General features: G+C 45.5%; 1 protein-coding gene across 1 annotated transcript; it reads right to left on the bottom strand.

Moving 5' to 3' along the window:
• Window positions 1-533: 533 nt before the first annotated feature.
• LOC104487877 (ras and Rab interactor 3-like) lies at window positions 534-16599 on the bottom strand (the record flags this gene model as incomplete). The annotated part of the gene is made up of 3 exons (XM_010137621.1): window positions 534-665; window positions 12394-12702; window positions 15115-16599. Coding segments are annotated over 3 exons (1926 nt in total), but the record flags the coding sequence as incomplete, so codon positions are not given.
• Window positions 16600-19281: the final 2682 nt, after the last annotated feature.

Genomic DNA, 19281 nt, shown 5'->3' with positions numbered 1-19281 from the left:
TCTTTATTCTCATCAAAACCCAATATTTCTCTCTAACCCAACTTTCCTTTCTCTGCCTCACTATGATACTCAGCCAGAGAACATTGTCAAGCGGTGTCACTCAAATTTAAGAGTAGAGTGATCATGAGAATAATGTATGGCCCCAGGCATACAATGCAGTTTAAGAAATGTGCTCTTTTTGTATTGGAATAAAAACGTCCACACAATGGATTGCTGCAGCTGTTTAATTTTAGACAAAGCCCTTTCAACTTTTCAGCCTTGAGACAAAGGACACTAGGTGTCTCTCTTTGGTTACTAATCCAGCAACTCGATTCTCATTTATGCTGAGCCTCTGTCTTTCTAGCTGGTGTCTAAGGGCACTGCACTGCTAAAAACAGTAAGTGTTCGACAGTTATTTTAGAGCCTGAGATGTGAAAAGCTTGGCCAAAGCTTATCCACAAATTCTAGCAGAGCCTTGTTGTCCCACTTTTACTGAACTGAGGTAAATAATGATTTCCAAAGCGAATATGCCAGGAGCAAACACTGTACTCTACCTTCTCCTAGCTGCAGAGCAGGGTCCATGAGCTCCATCATATACTCCACATTCAAAAGGACTTCAGTCAAGTTGCTGCGGGCCAAAACATACATGAGCACGGGGAGGAAGTCATCTGCACCATATGGTTTCCCTGAGCAAAGAGAAACATAGAGTGATCCCAATAAATTCACCACAAACACATGTTTCCATACAACAGTGACAGCTTCTCACTCAGCATGTTCTTTACAGACTTTAGCTTCTATCATGTGAAGAGTTAAAGCTTGAAAGCACCAGCAAAGAAAAAATTCTGAAAAAAGGATAGTTAGTTCACTTAAAAAGTACTTGCTTCACACTTGAATGATGAGCTTGAAAATTTTTAGTGAGCTCCATTTCTGCAATTCTTTATTAACTGGAGAGAGAGAAACTTAAACTTTATGGATCACAAACAAGGGACAATCCTTGAAGAGTGCAAAGACTGCCAGCCTGGCCCTCTGATTTGGCACTGCCATCAAGACTGTATTAGCGGCAAAGTTGTCTACATGCCTTAGGGGTGATTATTCTCTTAGGTTCACTCTGTGATTGGGACCAAAGAACAGAAAGCAGAAAACAGTGATTTTTAGGACTGAGGACTTCCGTGTTCATACTCCTTCAGAGGGCAAAACACTGCCCTACATGTTCCTAATTAAAGCAGTCTCCAAAGAGCTAGGGTCTAAGAGGAAGCATCTTTCCAGGCATGGTGTCTAGCTAAGCAAACAAAAAGTCTTTCTCAATGAACTTAAACTATTTTTTTGACTTGGTGTGCAGTAGATGCTTAGAGGAACAGATCCTCACGGGCTCAAGATTTCCTGTGCTTAAAACATTCCTATCAACAAAGTAAATCAAGTGGTCTTATATGTAATCTGTAAAAGCTGCTTGGGATCTCTGAAGGAAAAAAAGCATACAAGTTAACAGTCATCATTATCAATAATTACTACCTAAAATAGAATCCAGACTGAAGATTCACTGCATAAACAGCAAAGAACACAAGGACAATTTCTTATTTGGAAGATGTTTTCACTTTCTACCAACATGTCATAAATTCATCAGGGACAACAGTAATTGTAATAACACGTTGCTCAACAGGCCTATCTTCCCAACACTCAGGGTTATCCATTCCTTTTGACTTCAGCTCAGACTGCCTTCATTCCGAATGTCCTCCCTCAGATGGCGGGCAGTTTTCCCACCTGAACACTTGGATGTGTTGGTTTCATGGGCCATGTGTATCTCACTTGAGAATCATTTGCCTCACTTCAAAGAATCAAAGGTACCCCAATGTGGCTTCAGTGAAATCATGCCCTAGCCATTTCCGGCTGATAGTCCGCGTGCCCTCCCATGGTAGGGCATAAATTCCTATGTCTCAAATGTTCCCACTGACTTATTTCAAATCTTTGCCATGAGTCAGCTTTCCTTTTTTGTCATTCATAGCTGGCAAAGAAAGACACTCTTCTGAAGCCTCAAATAAACACGAACTTAGACTCTGATTAAAGAAAATAGAAGTATGGCTTTAAAATAACCCAGTAATACATGTAGTAAACAGAGAATTGATCCAGTTAAAACAAAGTGCTGGAGGATGAGAGACTGTGAGGGCTGTAATTCAGTCTGTTTCTAACAGAGGCTGCACATGCCTCAACATAGGCGATTTATTTAATGAAAGCTGGATTAACGCTTTCAATTCTGTTGCTTTATTATGGGTGCCTTTTGTTAAATGACAAAGCCTTAGGACTTCAACCAATCTTTTATAAAATGACTGCACTGATTCATTAACACCTGGATGAGCATTTTGTCTGTCCTTGCCTTGGCTTATATCTCTGTGAATGCTTCAACTCTGTGGAGGGTCCAATTCATTACTGTCATATATATTACCTTAATACCAGGAGCTTAGGATTACAGCAATTTAATATTGTCTAGCAAAAAAAGATGACACAATTGAGACATGAAAATATACTAGAAAAACTGCACAGATAAAAGCATTATTCTCATTTTGATCTGAGTAAATCAGCTGCAAATAGAGTTAGTTCTGTGTAAAATTAGAGCAAAGGAAGATGAAGTACCAAAGAGCTTTCTAGGCTCATTTTTCCCCCTCCTTTAAAAACTTTTCCTTTATGAAGTAGTGGTTTCTGACCAGTGGCATGGACTGGGTCTTCTGATTTCCTGCAGTCTGAGGGATTTCCTGAAGGCCAAAGGATTTTGAGTTCAACACCACCAGCAGAATTTTCTCTTCCCCACCAACTTCATTGAATTACAGGATCACCTAATTATTTTGGAAGAGACCTTTAAGAACATTAAGTCCAACCATTAACACAGCACTGTTAAATCACCACTGCGATTTAATCCATGTCGCTCAGCACCACATCTGTAAATTTTATTAAATACCTCCAGGGATGGTGACACCACCACTGCCCTGGGCAGCCTGTTCCAATGCTTCACAAACCTTTCTATAAAGAAATTTTTCATAATATCCAGCCTAAAGCCTCCCCTGGCGCTACCTGAGACCATCTCCTCTTGTCCTATCACTTGTTACTTGGGAGAAGAGTCTGACACTCATCTCACTACATCCTCCTTTCAGGTAGTTGTAGAGAGTGATAAGGTCTCCCTTCAGCTTCCTTTTCTCCCGGCTAAACCACACCAGTTCCCTCAGCCGCTCCCCATAGGACTTGTTCTCTAGACTCTTCACCAGCTTCGTTGCCCTTCTCTGGACATGCTCTAACACCTCAATGTCCTTCCTGTAGAGAAGGGCCCAAGACTGGACACGGTACTCAAGGTGTGGCCTCACCAGTGCCGAGTACAGAGGGACAATCACTTCTCTACTCCTGCTGGCCACACCATTGCTGATACAAGCCAGGATGCCGTTGGCCTTCTTGGCCACCTGGGCACACTGCTGGCTCATCTTCAGCTGGCTGTTGACTAACACCCCCAGGTCCTTTTCCAACAGGCAGCTTTCCAGGGGTTTTTGTGACCCAAGGGCAGGACCTGGCACTTGGCCTTGTTGAGCCTCATACCATTGGCCTCAGCCCATCAATCCAGCCTGTCCAGATCCCTCTGGACAGTCTCCCTATTCTCAAGCAGATCAACACTTGCCCCCAACTTGGTGTCATCTGTGAACTGACTGAGGGTGCACTCGATCCCCTCATCCAGATCATTGATAACGATGTTAAAGAGAACAGGACCCAATACTGAGCCCTGGGGAACACCACTTGACCAGTCACTAACTGGATTGAGCTCCATTCACCACCACTCTTCAGGCCTGGCCATCCAGCCAGTTTTTTATCCAGCAACATTCTCTGCCACCTGGGCACACTGCTGGCTCATCTTCAGCTGGCTGTTGACTAACACCCCCAGGTCCTTTTCCAACAGGCAGCTTTCCAGGGGTTTTTGTGACCCAAGGGCAGGACCTGGCACTTGGCCTTGTTGAGCCTCATACCATTGGCCTCAGCCCATCAATCCAGCCTGTCCAGATCCCTCTGGACAGTCTCCCTATTCTCAAGCAGATCAACACTTGCCCCCAACTTGGTGTCATCTGTGAACTGACTGAGGGTGCACTCGATCCCCTCATCCAGATCATTGATAACGATGTTAAAGAGAACAGGACCCAATACTGAGCCCTGGGGAACACCACTTGACCAGTCACTAACTGGATTGAGCTCCATTCACCACCACTCTTCAGGCCTGGCCATCCAGCCAGTTTTTTATCCAGCAATAAGTACATTCATCCATGCCATGAGCAGCCAGTTTCTCCGGCAGAATGCTGTGGGAAACAGTGTCAAAGGCTTTACTAAAGTCTAGGTAGACAACGTCCACAGCTCTTTCCTCACCCACTAATTATGTCACCTTGTCATAGAAGGAGATCAGGTTAGTCAAGCAGGACCTGCCTTTCATCAACTCATGCTGACTGGGCCTGATCACCTGGTTGTCCTGTACATGCCATGTGATAGAATTCAAGATAACCTGTTCCATAACCTTCTCCGGCACCGAGGTCAGACTGACAGGCCTGCAGTTCCCTGGATCCTCCTTCTGGCCCTTTTTGTAGACGGGGATTACACCATCTAACCTCCAGTCAACTGCTACCTCCCTGGTTAGCCAGGACTGCTGATAGATGATGGGAAGTGGCTGGTGAGCACTTCCGCCAACCCCCTCAGTACCCTTGGGTGATCCCATCTGGCCCCATAGACCAGTGCACATCTGAGCAGTGCAACAGGTCACTGACCATTTCCTCGATTATGGGGGGCTTCATTCTGCTCCCTGTGTCTGTCTTTCAGTTCAAGAAGTTGGGCACTCAGAGAACAACTGGTCTTACTCTTAAAGACTGAGGCAAAGGTGGCATTCTGTACCTCAGCCTTTTCGTCCTCCTCGGTCACTATGCATCCCCCCACATCCAGGAGAGGATGAAGGTTCTCCTTAGCCCTTCTTTTGCTGTTAATGTATTTATAGAAACATTTTTAATTTTTTTTTATGGCAGTGGCCAGATTAAGTTCTAGTTGGGCTTTGGCCTTTCTAATTTTCTCCCTGCACAGCCTCGCAAAATCCTTGTAGTCTTCCTGAGTGGCCTGACCCTCCTTCCATAGGCCACAGACTTCCGTTCTCTTCCTGAGTTCCAGACAAAGCTCTCTGTTCAGCTAGGACAGTCTTCTACCCCGCCAGCCTGTCTTATGGCACACCAGGAGGTCTTGTTCTTGCACCTTAAAGATTACCCTCTTAAAGAACTGGACATCCTCAACTCCTCTGTCATTCAGGACTGCCTCCCAAAGGGCTAAACAGGCCAAAGTCTGCTCTATGGAAGTCCAAGGTGTCAGTTCTACTGACCCCCCTTCCTACTTCCTCAAGAACTGAAAACTACCATCTTACGATCACCATGTCCAAGATAGCCTCCATCTCCCACAAGTCCTTCTCTGTTCCACACAATTCAGGTACCTCCTAGACTGTTTCCTCTCTGATGTGTTGTATTTCCAGCACCCATCTGGTAAGTCCAAGTCCCCCATGAGAACAAGTGGTAGTAATCGTGGGACTTGTCCCACCTGCTTATAGAATATTTCATTGTTTGCCTCTTCATCCTGGTTGGGTGGTCTCTTCAGATTCCCACCATGGTATCTGCCTTATTGGCCTCTCCTCTGATTCTTACACATATCCCTGTATCCATATCCTTCTTCTTACCCCTTCTGAAGAGAGTTGTGTGAATCATCAGACCATGTTTCTGTGATGGCAACTGTATCATAGTTTTCCTGCTGCACAATGGCTTCCAGCTCCTCCTGTTTGTTGCCCATGCTGCATGCATTGGTGTAAATGCATTTTAGTTGGGCTATTGATCCCATCACCTTTTTGGGGGGAGAAGGCCTAATTCCTACCTGACCATTCCCAGGTGGCACCATGATTCCTAGTTTGTCAGTATCCCTTGTGTCTTTGCTACTGCTTGGCACTCTGTACCTTAACTCCACTGGTATGGCAGACCTAAGGACCTTGCTAGCACGTTGTCCCACAAACATTGATGTTCCACTCCTAGCCTTCTCTCCAGCGAGCCTGGTTTTATCCCCTTCCCCCTTCAAATGTAGTTTAAAGCTTTTTCGATGAGCCCTGCCAACTCCTGTGCAAAAATCTTTTTCCCCTTTTGAGACAGGTGGGCCCTGTTGAAACTCATGTTCTTTTTCATGAAAAAGTGTCTGCAGGGCATCTGAGAAAGTTACTATTTCACAACATGAATTCCTAATCACTGGGAAAAAAAAAAATGCCGTGTTTCTAAATAATATGTTACTGAAAGAGATCACTGACCAGCTGAGGGACTGACCAACCAATGCAGTGGAAGCAGAAACTTGAAACTAAACAATTTCATGTCTCCAGCCATCAACTGCTAGTGTCAACTGAGATGAAAGTTCAAGGACACTTTTAAAGAACTACAGAATGTCTCTATTTAATTTTTATTGGCTGAGAAGTGGTTGTGTGCACAAGCAGACACTGAGTCAATTACTTTTTAACTGCTGCCTATCTCATTTCTATAAGCTGATTTAGCTGCTCTGCCCACCAGCCCTTGTTACAAACCCTTCTCAACTTTAAAATTTTATAGAAATATCATTGGACTCCTAGCTGTTTCTAAGGCTTAAATATGAAAATCTGATGTATAGTGTCTTTTTGATTATTCAACTGGGAGTAGGGATGCCTGACTGCAGTAATGGAAAGGGTACTCGTTCTTCATGTGCTCTATGCTCATAACCTCCATAAATTACTAGACAGCATTTTAATCCACTTGTGGGAGTAGAAGCCTGATTCTTAAATACACCCGAATCTGTAGCGAAAGCTGAAGTCAGCAGTAGCTGCAGGTGTCAACAAGAGAAAAGCAAAGCTAATCATCAAGGATCTAGCTCTGATTCCATGTGTTGCCACAAACTTCCAGTGTTGCCTAGGGCCGGACAGACACGGTACATTGTGCCTACTCCTTTTAAGCATTTCAACAGCTTCTCTCTACTGGCTGCACATGGAGCCAAGGATAGGTGTCAGAGAGGGCAGGACTCTGGTTCTCGTGGCCTTGGGTGTCACAGTGGGCAGAGGGACTAGCTTAGACCTGTACAGACATCAGACCAAGCATGGCCCTGAAACACTATCTCAGTCCATCAGGATAATAGCGCTGTCAGCAACTTAAATATCACCAGAAACAGGAGCCACAAGGATAGACGACACAATGCCTGTGAACCAAGATACCCGAGAGTCTGGTGCTGCTCAGCATACTGCAACCCACATGCTCCCGGTGCCATGGAAGGCACCATCTGGGTCTGCAGCAGGGCTATTTTCTCCAGGCTGCTGCCTCCTCAGCTCCACTTTCAACCTCGGCCAGAGCCAAGCTCTCAGACCGGCATGCCTAGCTCCGACTGTGGTCTCTCACAGAGGGTTATGTTTGCAGCTGACAGTGTTAAATCTATCTCTGACCCTGCCAGTGGTCTCAGGGACACTGGACTGAGCTTGCTTGTTCAAGGTTGTCCTACTCCAGATACGACTTGCTTGCTTTATTTACCCTTCTTCCCGGCAGGATCAGGAAACATTTATTTCATAAATATCTATAAGAAGCTTAAAATAAGCCTTCTCTTCTGCCATCCTATTATGTTTATAGCAAAGCAAATACAACATCAGCTCCTGGCTGGGATGCAGTGCTTGAATGGAACGGGTATTAATTAAATACATGATTTAGAGCTGCTGGAATTCTGCCCAAGCCTCCATAAAGAAATTACAGCCTGTTTTAACACATTCATGCATTTCTTTCCCCTCCATCTATATTCTATATGCAGACAGTGATTATGCTCTGCATCTTGCTATGATATTTTACAAACACTGGAATGATGTCTAGCAACAGCTCTCCAGGAAATACAAATTTTAGCCTTAGTTTATATCTGGGAAACCTGATGTACAGAAACGTTAACTGAAATTTGTTCAAGATTGTGTCCATTCTTCTGCTCCCTAGACTTTTGCTGTCTCTTGTTCATCCCATACTACTCCAGCAAGGTTCAATTTACGGTGTAGTTGAATTAAGAGAGTTAATACATGCAGGCAGCATGAAACCATTTCAAAAACTTATGTTTTACAGACCAAAGGAATTTGTTCCCCTTGAAAAATTTGATCTGGCTCTTAAATTAGAATGTATCAATAGTGCTAGCCAGAAAAAAACATACAATATCTAGTCCATCAGCCTTCATTAATAGTAACTTAAATGCAAATATCCTCTTCCCAAAAATAAGAAAGCAAACCTTTATTTTAAAGCAAAGCTTTATTTTCTTTCTCAGAAGTGAGCAGTGTGGTGGGATTGCTCTGACTTAGTTTTAGGAGCTTCTAGCATCCGTTCTATGCTGGCTGCTGAAGTATTTGAGGCCAATTTCCTTTTCATGGGCTCAGTTATCCCACTGAAGACACACTGCTTTTGTCAACTGCAGAACCATATAGGAGTGCATCAAGGCAACTAATATTCACCTGCTCAGTTCTATGGCGAATGACAAATTAATCCTAAAAGCTAGGGAAAAGAAAAATTCCAGTGGAATATATACCCTGCATTTCCTCTACTTCCAAAAGCACACTATGCATTAGCCATGCAAAACTATGTATTTAAATCAGGTGGTTTAGGGCCAACCAAGTCTATCACTAGTACAGAACTATTTTTGAACTATATAGTCCAGCTCCCTGTGCAGTTCAAAGATACTCCAGAAAAGAAGCTTCATAACCTTAGGTACTCCACAACTTAAAAATGTTGTCGTAAGAAAATTGTTCTGCAGTTCATTCTGCTTGAATCTCCTTTCAAACTTCCAACCTAAGCCTAAAGCCTTCTGATGCCTGATTTTCCTCACTCACGGACTGACCGAGCTTGTCCTATTTGTCTTACACAGTATCTCTTCATAAACCAATGCCTACTGCTCTGCTATTTTTGCTTTTCCCTCAGTTCTCTTCCACAGAGTGGCAGCTCCCAGGTAACACAGGGCTGGGAGCTCCAGGCTCGCAACTGCCAGTACACACCACACGTGCTGCAGATTTGCATCTTGTTTATCACTCCACAAGTGTCACTTGTGTTTTTGATAGGGTGAAATGCAGAGATTCTCATTTTATGCCTAGCACACAACATACCTGTGGCATTTTGTCTGAGTAAAGGTATTTCTGAAAGATAAATAATAAGCAGTTTTTTCAACATAAAATTGCGGTGTGTCTGTATAAATTCGTGCTCAGCTCTCTCTGTGGGTATTTGGGCACGCCTTCCAAACGCAGGAGCACTCAGAGAGCTGGGAACTTACAGCTCCCTGTGAGTCCTGCTTCTTACTTTTTCTAGTGCACAGATAAAATAATGCCAGCCAGCCTGCAGAGGAGGGCCTCGGTGGGTTCCCAAACTCTACTTCTTTTATTCTTTTAATGCATATATTTTTACTAACTACTCCTAGTATTTTTAGAAAGCAGGTTACGTGTTTTTTGACTGTAGGTTACATTCTTGGAGGCACATGTTGCTCTTACTTAAGTTTGCACAGAACTTGGAAAAGCTCAGTGAGACACCACAGTGCTATCATAATTGTCCCAGTAGGAGATGATTCACCTACTAATACTACTGCCTACACCATATATGCGAGCATCTGAACCAGTACCTCTAAACTCCTTTTATAGCCAGTGATGAACTAATCATCAGCATCAGTGGAATTTGTCATGAGTCATCTCACCCCAAAACAGACACCTACATCTAGCCAGATGAATCAACTGAACTCCATCGACTAAGTCCGCACTGTCTATAACGAGAAGCTAGACATGATACCCATCTGTGGCCACCTACATCTAGATGTAGCTGTAGATGAGTCCTGCTTTAAATTAGATCTACATCTTGTAGTTGTAAGCAGAGGTGTGTTGGGAGAAAGGCATAGGGACAAAGACGGTGAACTTGTCTTCCCGATTCCTTGTGATGTACCAGATGCCTTTAAATTGAGGCAGAAGTGTTAGTCCAAACCAGCTGAGGGCCTGACTCACCCAGTTCATTGTCTAAGTCTCAGGGGCCAATTTTTCAGGCACATTTTGACATGTAGTACGAATTACAAGCAAAAGAGAAAATTCCTTTCGTTAAATGGACTGATATACATGGAGTGAGTCAAAGCCAACTTCAAAGTTTTGTGACTCTTTCAGCAGCGCAAAGATGGGAGGTACCACAGGCGCAGATGTACCTGAGTAAGCATATCTTTAGTTTTAAAGAAAACTTAGTACCTGGCTGGCAACCCTGGCCAAACCTGGACTGCTGTACAGGATCTCAATATCTTAAAAAAATTTTGTTTTCATGGGGGTCTGAAAATAAAAGGATGCTTGATTTGGTGGCGTTTGCACTTTGCTTTGAGATACGGAAACATATTCTCAGGTTAGCTCATTCTGTAGTCAGCCTAAAGTGGATAAAGACGTCGCCTGAGCCAGCAAATTGCAAATGAAACCAGACAACATAGGTAGTTATCATGTTACTAAACAGGTAATTTTTCTGACAGAGGTAGACTGATTTGGTCCTGCAGCACAGGGAACTATTAGTTTTGTGTTCTGCCTGCTCTGATCTTGAAGAGCAGGGAACTTTCTAATCCAGCAGTGGGTGAAAGAGCTAGAAGAACAGACTGTTGCACAGGAAGCCGAGCATGGCTTCTGCTCTTCCTGTGCAATGAGCACTGCAATGCCTCAGTGCTGGCTGGAAGCAAAAGGGGCCCTGGGCTGCTGCCCTTGAGAGGGGCAGAGAGCAGCAGGAGAAATCCTACCCGCTGAAATCTGGTCTGAGAAGTCCACAGCGTGCTCTTCGCCACACCAGCTGGGAATTCCCTGTCAGAAAAGTATTTCAGCTTGCTGAATGTCTGGTTTTGCCAGATGGAAAATCAAAGTGCTGCGTTTGAAGAAATTGCACAAATTTCACTTCTAAGTGGGTCTACAGGTCATTTCCCTCATTTTCTCTCTGACTCCACTGTCTTCTGGGAGTTAGACTATCGCATTCTCCTCCCCTTAACCTCTTTTTCTGTCCTGAATTCATTGGGGTACATTTCCTTAATGCCAGGTCAGTTTTCTTCTGCCAGGCCCTGATATGCATCATTGTTCATAAATGCTGGAGAGGGAACTGGACACACAGGGGTGAAGTCAGCTTCCGACCTAAACCCCGCTTGCATTAGTACTCAACATGAGAAAACAGCTGAGCTGGACAAAATGAAATGCTTTGGTTAGCACGGCAAACCACAATGAAATCCTCTGATTTCATGAATGCCAATTTTAAAACATGTAGGTTTTTTACAGTTATTCCCCTGACCCCTAATTTCTGTTACATAAAATGACACGACGACATTTCCTGCAACAGAGAAATTCCAGCCCTGAGCTGATTGAGTGGCGACAAATACGTAGTGAACCACCAGCATTGGAAGGAGACTGTGTCTCCTTCGTGGGTTTTAATGAGCCATGCAAGCCTTTGATCTATACCAAATTTACTCTCAAACTCAACACAACCATTTTAACAAAGTTACAGCACATTCCCCTACACAGGTCCAAACCTCCTCGTAATAGTTGATGACAGTCAGAGGTCCTACCTACGCTGCAGCTTGGGTTCAGCCCTGGTGTGGCTTCTTGCTTTGCTGTTCATGTGTCTAGACGGGCACTGAACCTCGCTGCATACTGTCTAAAGGATGACCCTGAGGTGAGGCTCAGAAGGGACAACAATTGCTGGTATGAGTACTCCAAGAGTGTGGTCACTACAAAATAAAGCAGAACAGCTAAAAGCACCTTTGGAAATTGCGAGTTCTTGAACAACTGCAAGTTGCTGCAAGTTAGTATCTGGCTCCTCTCCAAATTTATGCATGGCTGGTCATACAGAACACATACTTCCTCATACCGAGGAAGCGTAGTACTGGCTTTTGGAGTTTACTGGACCGTCAGGAATTAGTATCAAACAGTACTACCATTCTGCCCTTCCTTCTCAATTTAGGCAAAACATTGTGAAGGCCAAATCAAGGCACTTTTCCCAAAGACCCATTCCTAGAATTTACCATTAAGCTGCTACAAGCTGGGACAAAGCTCTCAGGATCTATGGAGAGCTGTGTGAAGACCTGTGCAAAAAGGACATTACCCATAAAACACAAACTTGCAGACATGTATCTTAGAGTTATGGAGCTTAAAGTTAACCAGGTAACATCTTATGCCTGTTACCAGTGCAGAGGACTTGGCAGTCACTAACCAGCCCATTATGAACACAACCTGTAGACAGCTGATACCGAACACACCAACTATCACTGTTACCTCCAATCTGAGTATTATCACATCCACTGTATCATAAACCCTGTTCCGTTGAAAAAAGGAGACGGTCCAGTGAAGGATACATTTCAGTAGGGGTGCTGTACCTGGGTTTCCCTGAGCCATGGAGTCATAGATGAGTTTGCAGGACTTCAGCAAGATGGAAATCTTCTTTTCTGGGGAGTAGGCCTTGTGCATAGTTGTGAACTTGTGAAGGATCTTTTCCAGCACAATGGTTTCAGGCACACTGGTCGTGATGCCTAGGTCAGTGGTGGTTGTGTTTTGTATCACTAGTTGGTTCTCTTTTAGATGTTGTAAAGATCCGTCTTTGTTGTGGATTTCTTTTAAGTAAGAATCAATGGCTTCTTTTAAAGGTTTCAGGACACATTTGTACAAAGCTGTCTCAGCAATCTGTTCTGCACAGAGAAGGGAAACCACAGAAGTCCATGATAAATAATCAACACAGTAGTACAGGTGCAAGTAAAATTCCTGTGAAAGCATTTGGTAGGTTATTCATGCGCTACTGCATAGCTGTGAGCAGGGAAGAGAAATTACACCCCAGGAAGTGAATGTTTCATTACCAACACTCTTTAGAAGTCCTGGATAGGCTTGAGATGAACATCAATGCCTGGTCTCTGCCACTGGAGCTGTAGGACAGCTCCTGCTACCGGCAGCCCCTGCTGTCTTTGCCTAACTGACCAACACGGCACTGTCAGGCAGCTCTGGGAAGACATGAGGAACCAAACCGTGCTTCTTTTCACAGCCCTGCCCTTACAGATGCCTGTGTGGGATTCATCTCATGTCCCTTCTGACATCCCCCCATGGACCTGTTTAATATACTCACTTTGGGATGAAATTAATTCCATCCTCAAAGGACACCTATCTCCACAGTGACTGAAAAGCGGCTGTAGCTGCCAGCTCAGAGGCAGACACCAATGTCTGGTCAGAAGTTTCTCACCCTTACTGCTCAAGTTACTCTAACTTACTCTTACTTCAGTCACTACTTACACCACCTGGGGGTGTGGAAATAGACTGTGTGAGTTGAGCATTTGCTCAATATTTAGCAGGAGACAAAGGAAAGCACAAGGAGCTCTGAGAAAGTCTGTTGTCTGACTCCTAGAAACCAGAGGCAGAGCTGGAGGGACTGCAAGGGATCCTCTTGTCACTCTTGCACTGAGGCAAAAAGGTCACTGGCAAAAGAGTTCATCCACTTAAGTCAGTGAGGAATGAAACAGAGGGCAGTGACATTTATGTATACGAAGTGCAACTGTTTTAAATAATCCAGAGAATCAGTCAGCCTGAAGCAGGACAAATTCAAATGGTAGATCTTCCATGGTGGGAACCCCTGTCCTCCTCAGAAGAAGACAGTCCTCCCTAGGCTGGCTGGGCCATATCATCCTGTTGAGGAACTGCCAGTGAACAGGGCTAGATCTAACCAGATGTGTCTGTGTGAAGGTGGGGGGATCCTTGCTCACACGCAGGTCTACCAAGCAGAACCAGGACACTTCTTCTTTTTGCCTCCTCTCCACCTTCCCTAATCAAGCTTCAAGGCAGAATTCTCTGTGCTGACACCCCCTCTGCCTCAGAGAAAGGGGTTATTGGGGAAAAACTGCAGGTGTTACATGAGGTGTATGAAAAGTGAAGGTGTAGCTCCCATCTCCTAGCTAAGGCAAGGGGCTGGCAGCAGGCCTGTTCTGCTGGGGAGACTGTAGGATTTGGCTGAGTGAGAAAGAAGTCACGAGGGCCTGCTGAGACTGACAGCTGAGTTTCGCTGGGTCTTGGCTCACCACTTTGCTGGTTTCCACCTAATTCTGGAGCTGCAGGATCCCCTGGAATCCCTAGTCACTTCTGTGGTTGGCTGTGTTCTGTGTTGGGGGTCTTCCAGCACCCAGCTTGCTTTAAGCCAACTTAGGGATCTCATCAATAGCTCTGCATTGGTTCTCAGGATCTCAGGAAACAGTTTTAAGACAAAAAACCACATGAGTGCATGCATGCATGCTTTTTCTGTCTGTACAGCTTTGACTGGGATAAAAAAATCCTACATCTTTTCTTACATTCCCTCATGAATGTACATTAAACAGTCCAGTCTATTTCTTAGCAAGGAGGAAAGTAGCACATTACTCACTCACAGAATATTGAATGAGAAGCCGTAAAACACCCCCAAACAGCCCAAAATATCATTTTTTCTCCCCAAAGACGAACTGCATCTGTGGCAAAGAGAGGTGAATGCTGCATTTTGAAGCCAGCAGTGGTCTAGCAGCAGGCAGCTCTTCCACGTCTCTGAACTCTGAGGGGCACGGAGCAGGATCAAGTAATTCCTCAAACCTGCCTCTCAAAATCATCATAGTCCTGTCCCTGTTTGTGAGACAGTGACTGACCCCTGATCTGGCTGACCCGTGGAGAGAGCTCTCCATCCTCACTGCAGAGCATGGGGCAGTGGACTTGGAAGTCTGTGAGGAACTGTAGTTGTGCAGCGGGAAGCTGGCCCTCTGTGTGTGTGTGCCTGCGCATACACATGTACACACACTCATATCTGATGTGTGTACACGCATAGGCGTATATACACACATATGTCTATCTCACACACACGAAGACACATCTCTTCTGCTTAAACTTCTCCCTTTAAAACATTCATACCAAGATTTTCCACCTCATTAGTCTCCCAGTTTTTAGAGCTGCTCCTCCAAGTGATGCCAACCACACAGTGGACACCCCTAGGCTTTTAGGAAGTGGTTTTTAATTCTCTAAAGCAGAACATGTGCATAACCCTGTCTTTCTCCTCAGCTTCCCATATCCTGCCTGAGGATGAGTAACACACAGTCACCTACCTAACTGCTCCTCGGTGTAGGAGGTTGGGTCTATAAGAGATTTCAGCTCAGTGCTCTGCACTAAGTAACTCTTCAGCTGTGTCATCATCATCCGGATTTCTTGAAGCATCTCTGTGCTGGAGCTCTGCTTTGCCATCATCTCTAAACTGTACACTCTGTAGTCCTGCACCAGGTTGCCAAAATATGAATCCTTGTCCTGTGCCAGCTCCACTATCTTCTTCTGTATCTTTCTGTCACTAGACAAAAAGACTGTGAAGACATTGGACAGGTTCACAAAGGACAGCCTGTTCTTGGTCTTGCCCAAGATCACAGATCGTGTCTTTTTACTGGATGAACTACTCGGCATCTCCAGGTCATCCTCTGTGCTGCTGGTGGAGTAGGAGTCTGGCTCGGATACTGATGCCTGAGCCGTGGCGCTGCCTCCCGGGCCCTCCAGGGAGGAGTGTGAATCTTTCAGTTCGGCTGAGCTGACAGATTTGCGGCCATGATCCGGTTCAGTCTTGGAGTGCATGCAAGTGGCATCACCAGCCACAGGAGTTGAGCTGCGCTTGCACAGAGCCTGTGCTGTGACCATGGCTGTCTCTGCCACTGTTCTTTCGTTTGACTGGCAGGAGCTGGGGATCCTCGGTATCTCAGAAAGTCTCTTCCTTCTTGGTGGTGGAATAGGAGGTGTTTTTTCTTTCTCAATGACATTGCTTTGTATTTCAGGCATGCCCTCCTTCTTCTCTGCAGGTTCAGGCTTTGTCTCCTGAAACTGTGATACAGCCCTTTCGGGTACCTCCCCAGGCATTTCTACAACCTTTTTGCCCAGCGACCTTTTATCTCTGCTCTTTGTACTTGTGTCTTGTTTTTCTTCTGCCTGTTCCCCTTTTAGCGTTTCACAATTTCCAGGCTTACCCACACAGCTGTCCTCTGAGATCTTCTCACACAGCCGCCTCCGTGGGGGGACAGAGGGCTGGGAGCCCTTCTTGGGGCTCACTGCCAAGAGGTTGTTGACTGAGCAGCTCTGCTTCCCTTCTTCTTCTTTATTGACATTGCCCTCAATTTTCATTTCCTTGGTGCTCTTTCCTAGTGGCTGAAGAAGCAGCTCGTTTCCACAGGCATTCATGGGACTCTGCAGGAGATTCAGAGAAGATTTCTGAACAAGCGTGTGAGAAGGTGGAGGTGGAGGTGGGCGGCAGGGAGACCTCCTTTCAGTGAGCGTGGTGGCAGGGGGGAGATCAGCGCTCACAGCATGGCTTTTAGGAGGAGGTACATCTGGAGGAAAAGGATTACTGCACTCTTCTATAAAAATAGGATTCACGAACCACAGCCTGTCATTTCCTACTGACAGCTCAATTTCACATGAGCAGTGGTTTGTGCTACTTGCAAAACACTGGGTAGGTCTTAAACTGTCTGCCTGGGCCGTGCTGAAAGCAGAGTCTTTTGCAGGATGGGATAACTCCTCTCCTCTTCTTCTGTGGTTTAAGGAGGAATCCCAGAAATCTGTCCAAAAAATAAAAAAAAAAAAGAATGAAAGAATGCTCTGAGAGAATTTTCACTGCTAATGGTATGTAGAAGGCCTGGTTTTTGTTAAAAGAAATGCTGCACATGCTTTCACACCTCTGCACAAAACCCTGTGAAGAAAGGGTTGCCTGTTTCATGCTTGTGAGCTGCTTCAAACCAGGGGACAAGCTCAGAAGCTTCACCAGAAACCTCTTTCTTGCTGGTTTTAGGATACTCATCTAGTGAAAACTGTAATGCTGTACAGCCTATGCATTGTAAACAGGAAGGTACAAGTGACAAATATGAATGATTGTGTAAAGGGGTCTATAGCTTCTTCACTGATTACTGACCTCCAAATGCAAACAGGTAAGGGGGTAGGAAGACCCCACGTGAGCCCTGTGTCCCTGTTGCTGACTGTGGGAAGGTGTGAGGCCGAGATATACACAGCCTGGATCCAGTGTGCACCAGGAGCACAAGAGACATCAGATGAAGGTGCCTCTACTGTGCAGCAAGCTCATGTGGCAGTCTGTTCTACGCAGAGGTCTGATCCTGCCTTGCAGTACTACCAGTCTGGAAACATACCATCTTCAATACCTTCCACAGACGAAAATTATCATTAAAGTCTATAGCTCTGGATGACGATTATCCGTAGCCATGCCCACTCCCTGTTTTGCACCTTGCCTTGAGACTGACTGCCTGCAGGAAAGATGGTGCAAAAGGCTGTGTACACAGGAAGGTTGTATATGAAGGACTAAAGAATAATTAAGTACTTTGGTGCTATCAACTGGGAAAGGAAGATGGTCTTTCAGATGAAAGAAGTGACTTCTGTATGTAACAAACCTCTTACTAGAATTTGTCTTTGAATAAAATTATGAAACATTTGTACATCTTTTGCATAGATTTGGTACCACATTTAACCTTTTTCCCTTCCCCCAGAGGTGAGTTTTCAAACCTGCTTGCCTTACCAGTCTGATGGCTTTTAGCAGCTCTCAGAGCTGCTAATCTAGGGTTCACTGCTGGAAGCATCAGGAAAGAGGATCCTGCAAACCCCGTGAGTTCTGACCAAGGAAAAGGGTATAAACCTCTGAGGATATTCGCTAGGTGAGGACTGTACAGATGCCCGCAGGTTTAGGGACAAGGAAAAGATAGGAATTCCAGCAAACACAAAGATGCAGATAACTAAATAACTGTTTCAGCATGCTTGGTCCCTGGATACAGAGCCAACACTGATGGCACGCTCTTCTGGGTGGACTTACAGTGGACACAGATGGGGCTGCCACACAGTGCCTGAGCCCTGCCCTGTGCTTGGTGTCAAGCCTTCAGTGCTGAGCATGAGACACAGCTCTCAGGACAGTGTCTTCGGCTGTGACTTGCCAAGACCTGTTCTCCTGTGAGCTGCCCCAGCATAGCCGTCAGCCCTTCACAGGGAAGGGGGCACAGGGCTGAGCTGGCCAGAGGCCTGGGCTGGGTCTGCCTGTGCCTCTTCCTTAGAATCATCACCCCAGAAAGAGCTCAAAGGGACTTCCAGTTAGGACGGCCATAGCAGAAAAAACTGAGCAAAGAAACTCTTCTGCTAAAGCCAACACAGAACTCAGAGGTGGAACACATTCAGATGAAATCTCTCCCTTATCCACTGCATCCCCAAAGACAGGCAGCTTCTTCCCATTTCGCTCCCAGATGCAGCCATGACTTCTGATATCTTTCCGCTTGCAGGTGGCTCCGCACTGCTGCTGGAAAAGCCGTTTTCTTTCTGCCACCACCGTGACTTGCCCTCTGGGGCTCTGCCTTTTCCCCTCAGTGCCCTGAGACCACTGCTGTCCTTGCTTCCCTCTGCCAACGATGCTGTCCCCTGGGCCACAGCCGGCTGCCCCAGGAATGGGGACTGTTCCCTTCCCTCCACCAGGTGTAAGTGCTGCAGGAAACGCAGGATGGGCAGACTGACTTCTCACTGCCGCCCTGCTCCCTCTAACCAAGCATTTCTAAAACAGGCACAGAGTAAGCCATACGCAGGTGAACTGAAGGGCTGTCTATTCCCATCAGGATGAAATTGCCTATTTAGCCTCTCGCAGTCTAGGCTAGTGTCCATGGCTAATTTGGCTTTGTGAGCATGTCAGCAAGTTTTCTCAGAGGCTGAGGTTAGAACAGCTTTATTCTCTGATTTCATACCATGGGAGGGAGGAGAACAAAGAAGCTTAAAATGAAAGTGTTGCCAGGAGCAGCAGTACTCTTGACAACAGAATTTGGGAGTAGACGTGCAGATGCAACTGCACATAATAGCACCAAGCTGCCAACTCCTCACGTCTGAAATTGTATGGGGTATGATTTCCTTTGAATGCCGACTCTACTGGCCAACAGCAAATGCAGGACAGTGGAAGTTGCTCTTTTAAGTCATAGAATCAGAATCACAGAATCACCTGGTTGGAAGAGACCTTTAAGATCATTGAGTCCAACCTTTCACCCTGCACTGCCTGGGTCCCTAAGCCATGTCCCTCAGCACCACATCTACACGGCTTTTAAACACCTCCAGGAATGGGGACTCCACCACCTCCCTGGGCAGCCTGTTCCAATGCTTCACAACCCTCTCTGTAAAGACGTTTTTCCTGATGCCTAACCTAGATCTTCCCTGGTGCAACTTAAGGCCATCTCTCTCATCCTATCGCTTGTTGCATGGGAGAAGAGACC

Source organism: Buceros rhinoceros, unplaced genomic scaffold, assembly GCF_000710305.1.
Source record: "Buceros rhinoceros silvestris isolate BGI_N320 unplaced genomic scaffold, ASM71030v1 scaffold16926, whole genome shotgun sequence".
Taxonomy (NCBI): Eukaryota; Metazoa; Chordata; class Aves; order Bucerotiformes; family Bucerotidae; genus Buceros; species Buceros rhinoceros.
Note: the sequence above shows the minus strand (reverse complement) of the source record. Positions and strands in the feature narration are given on the sequence as shown.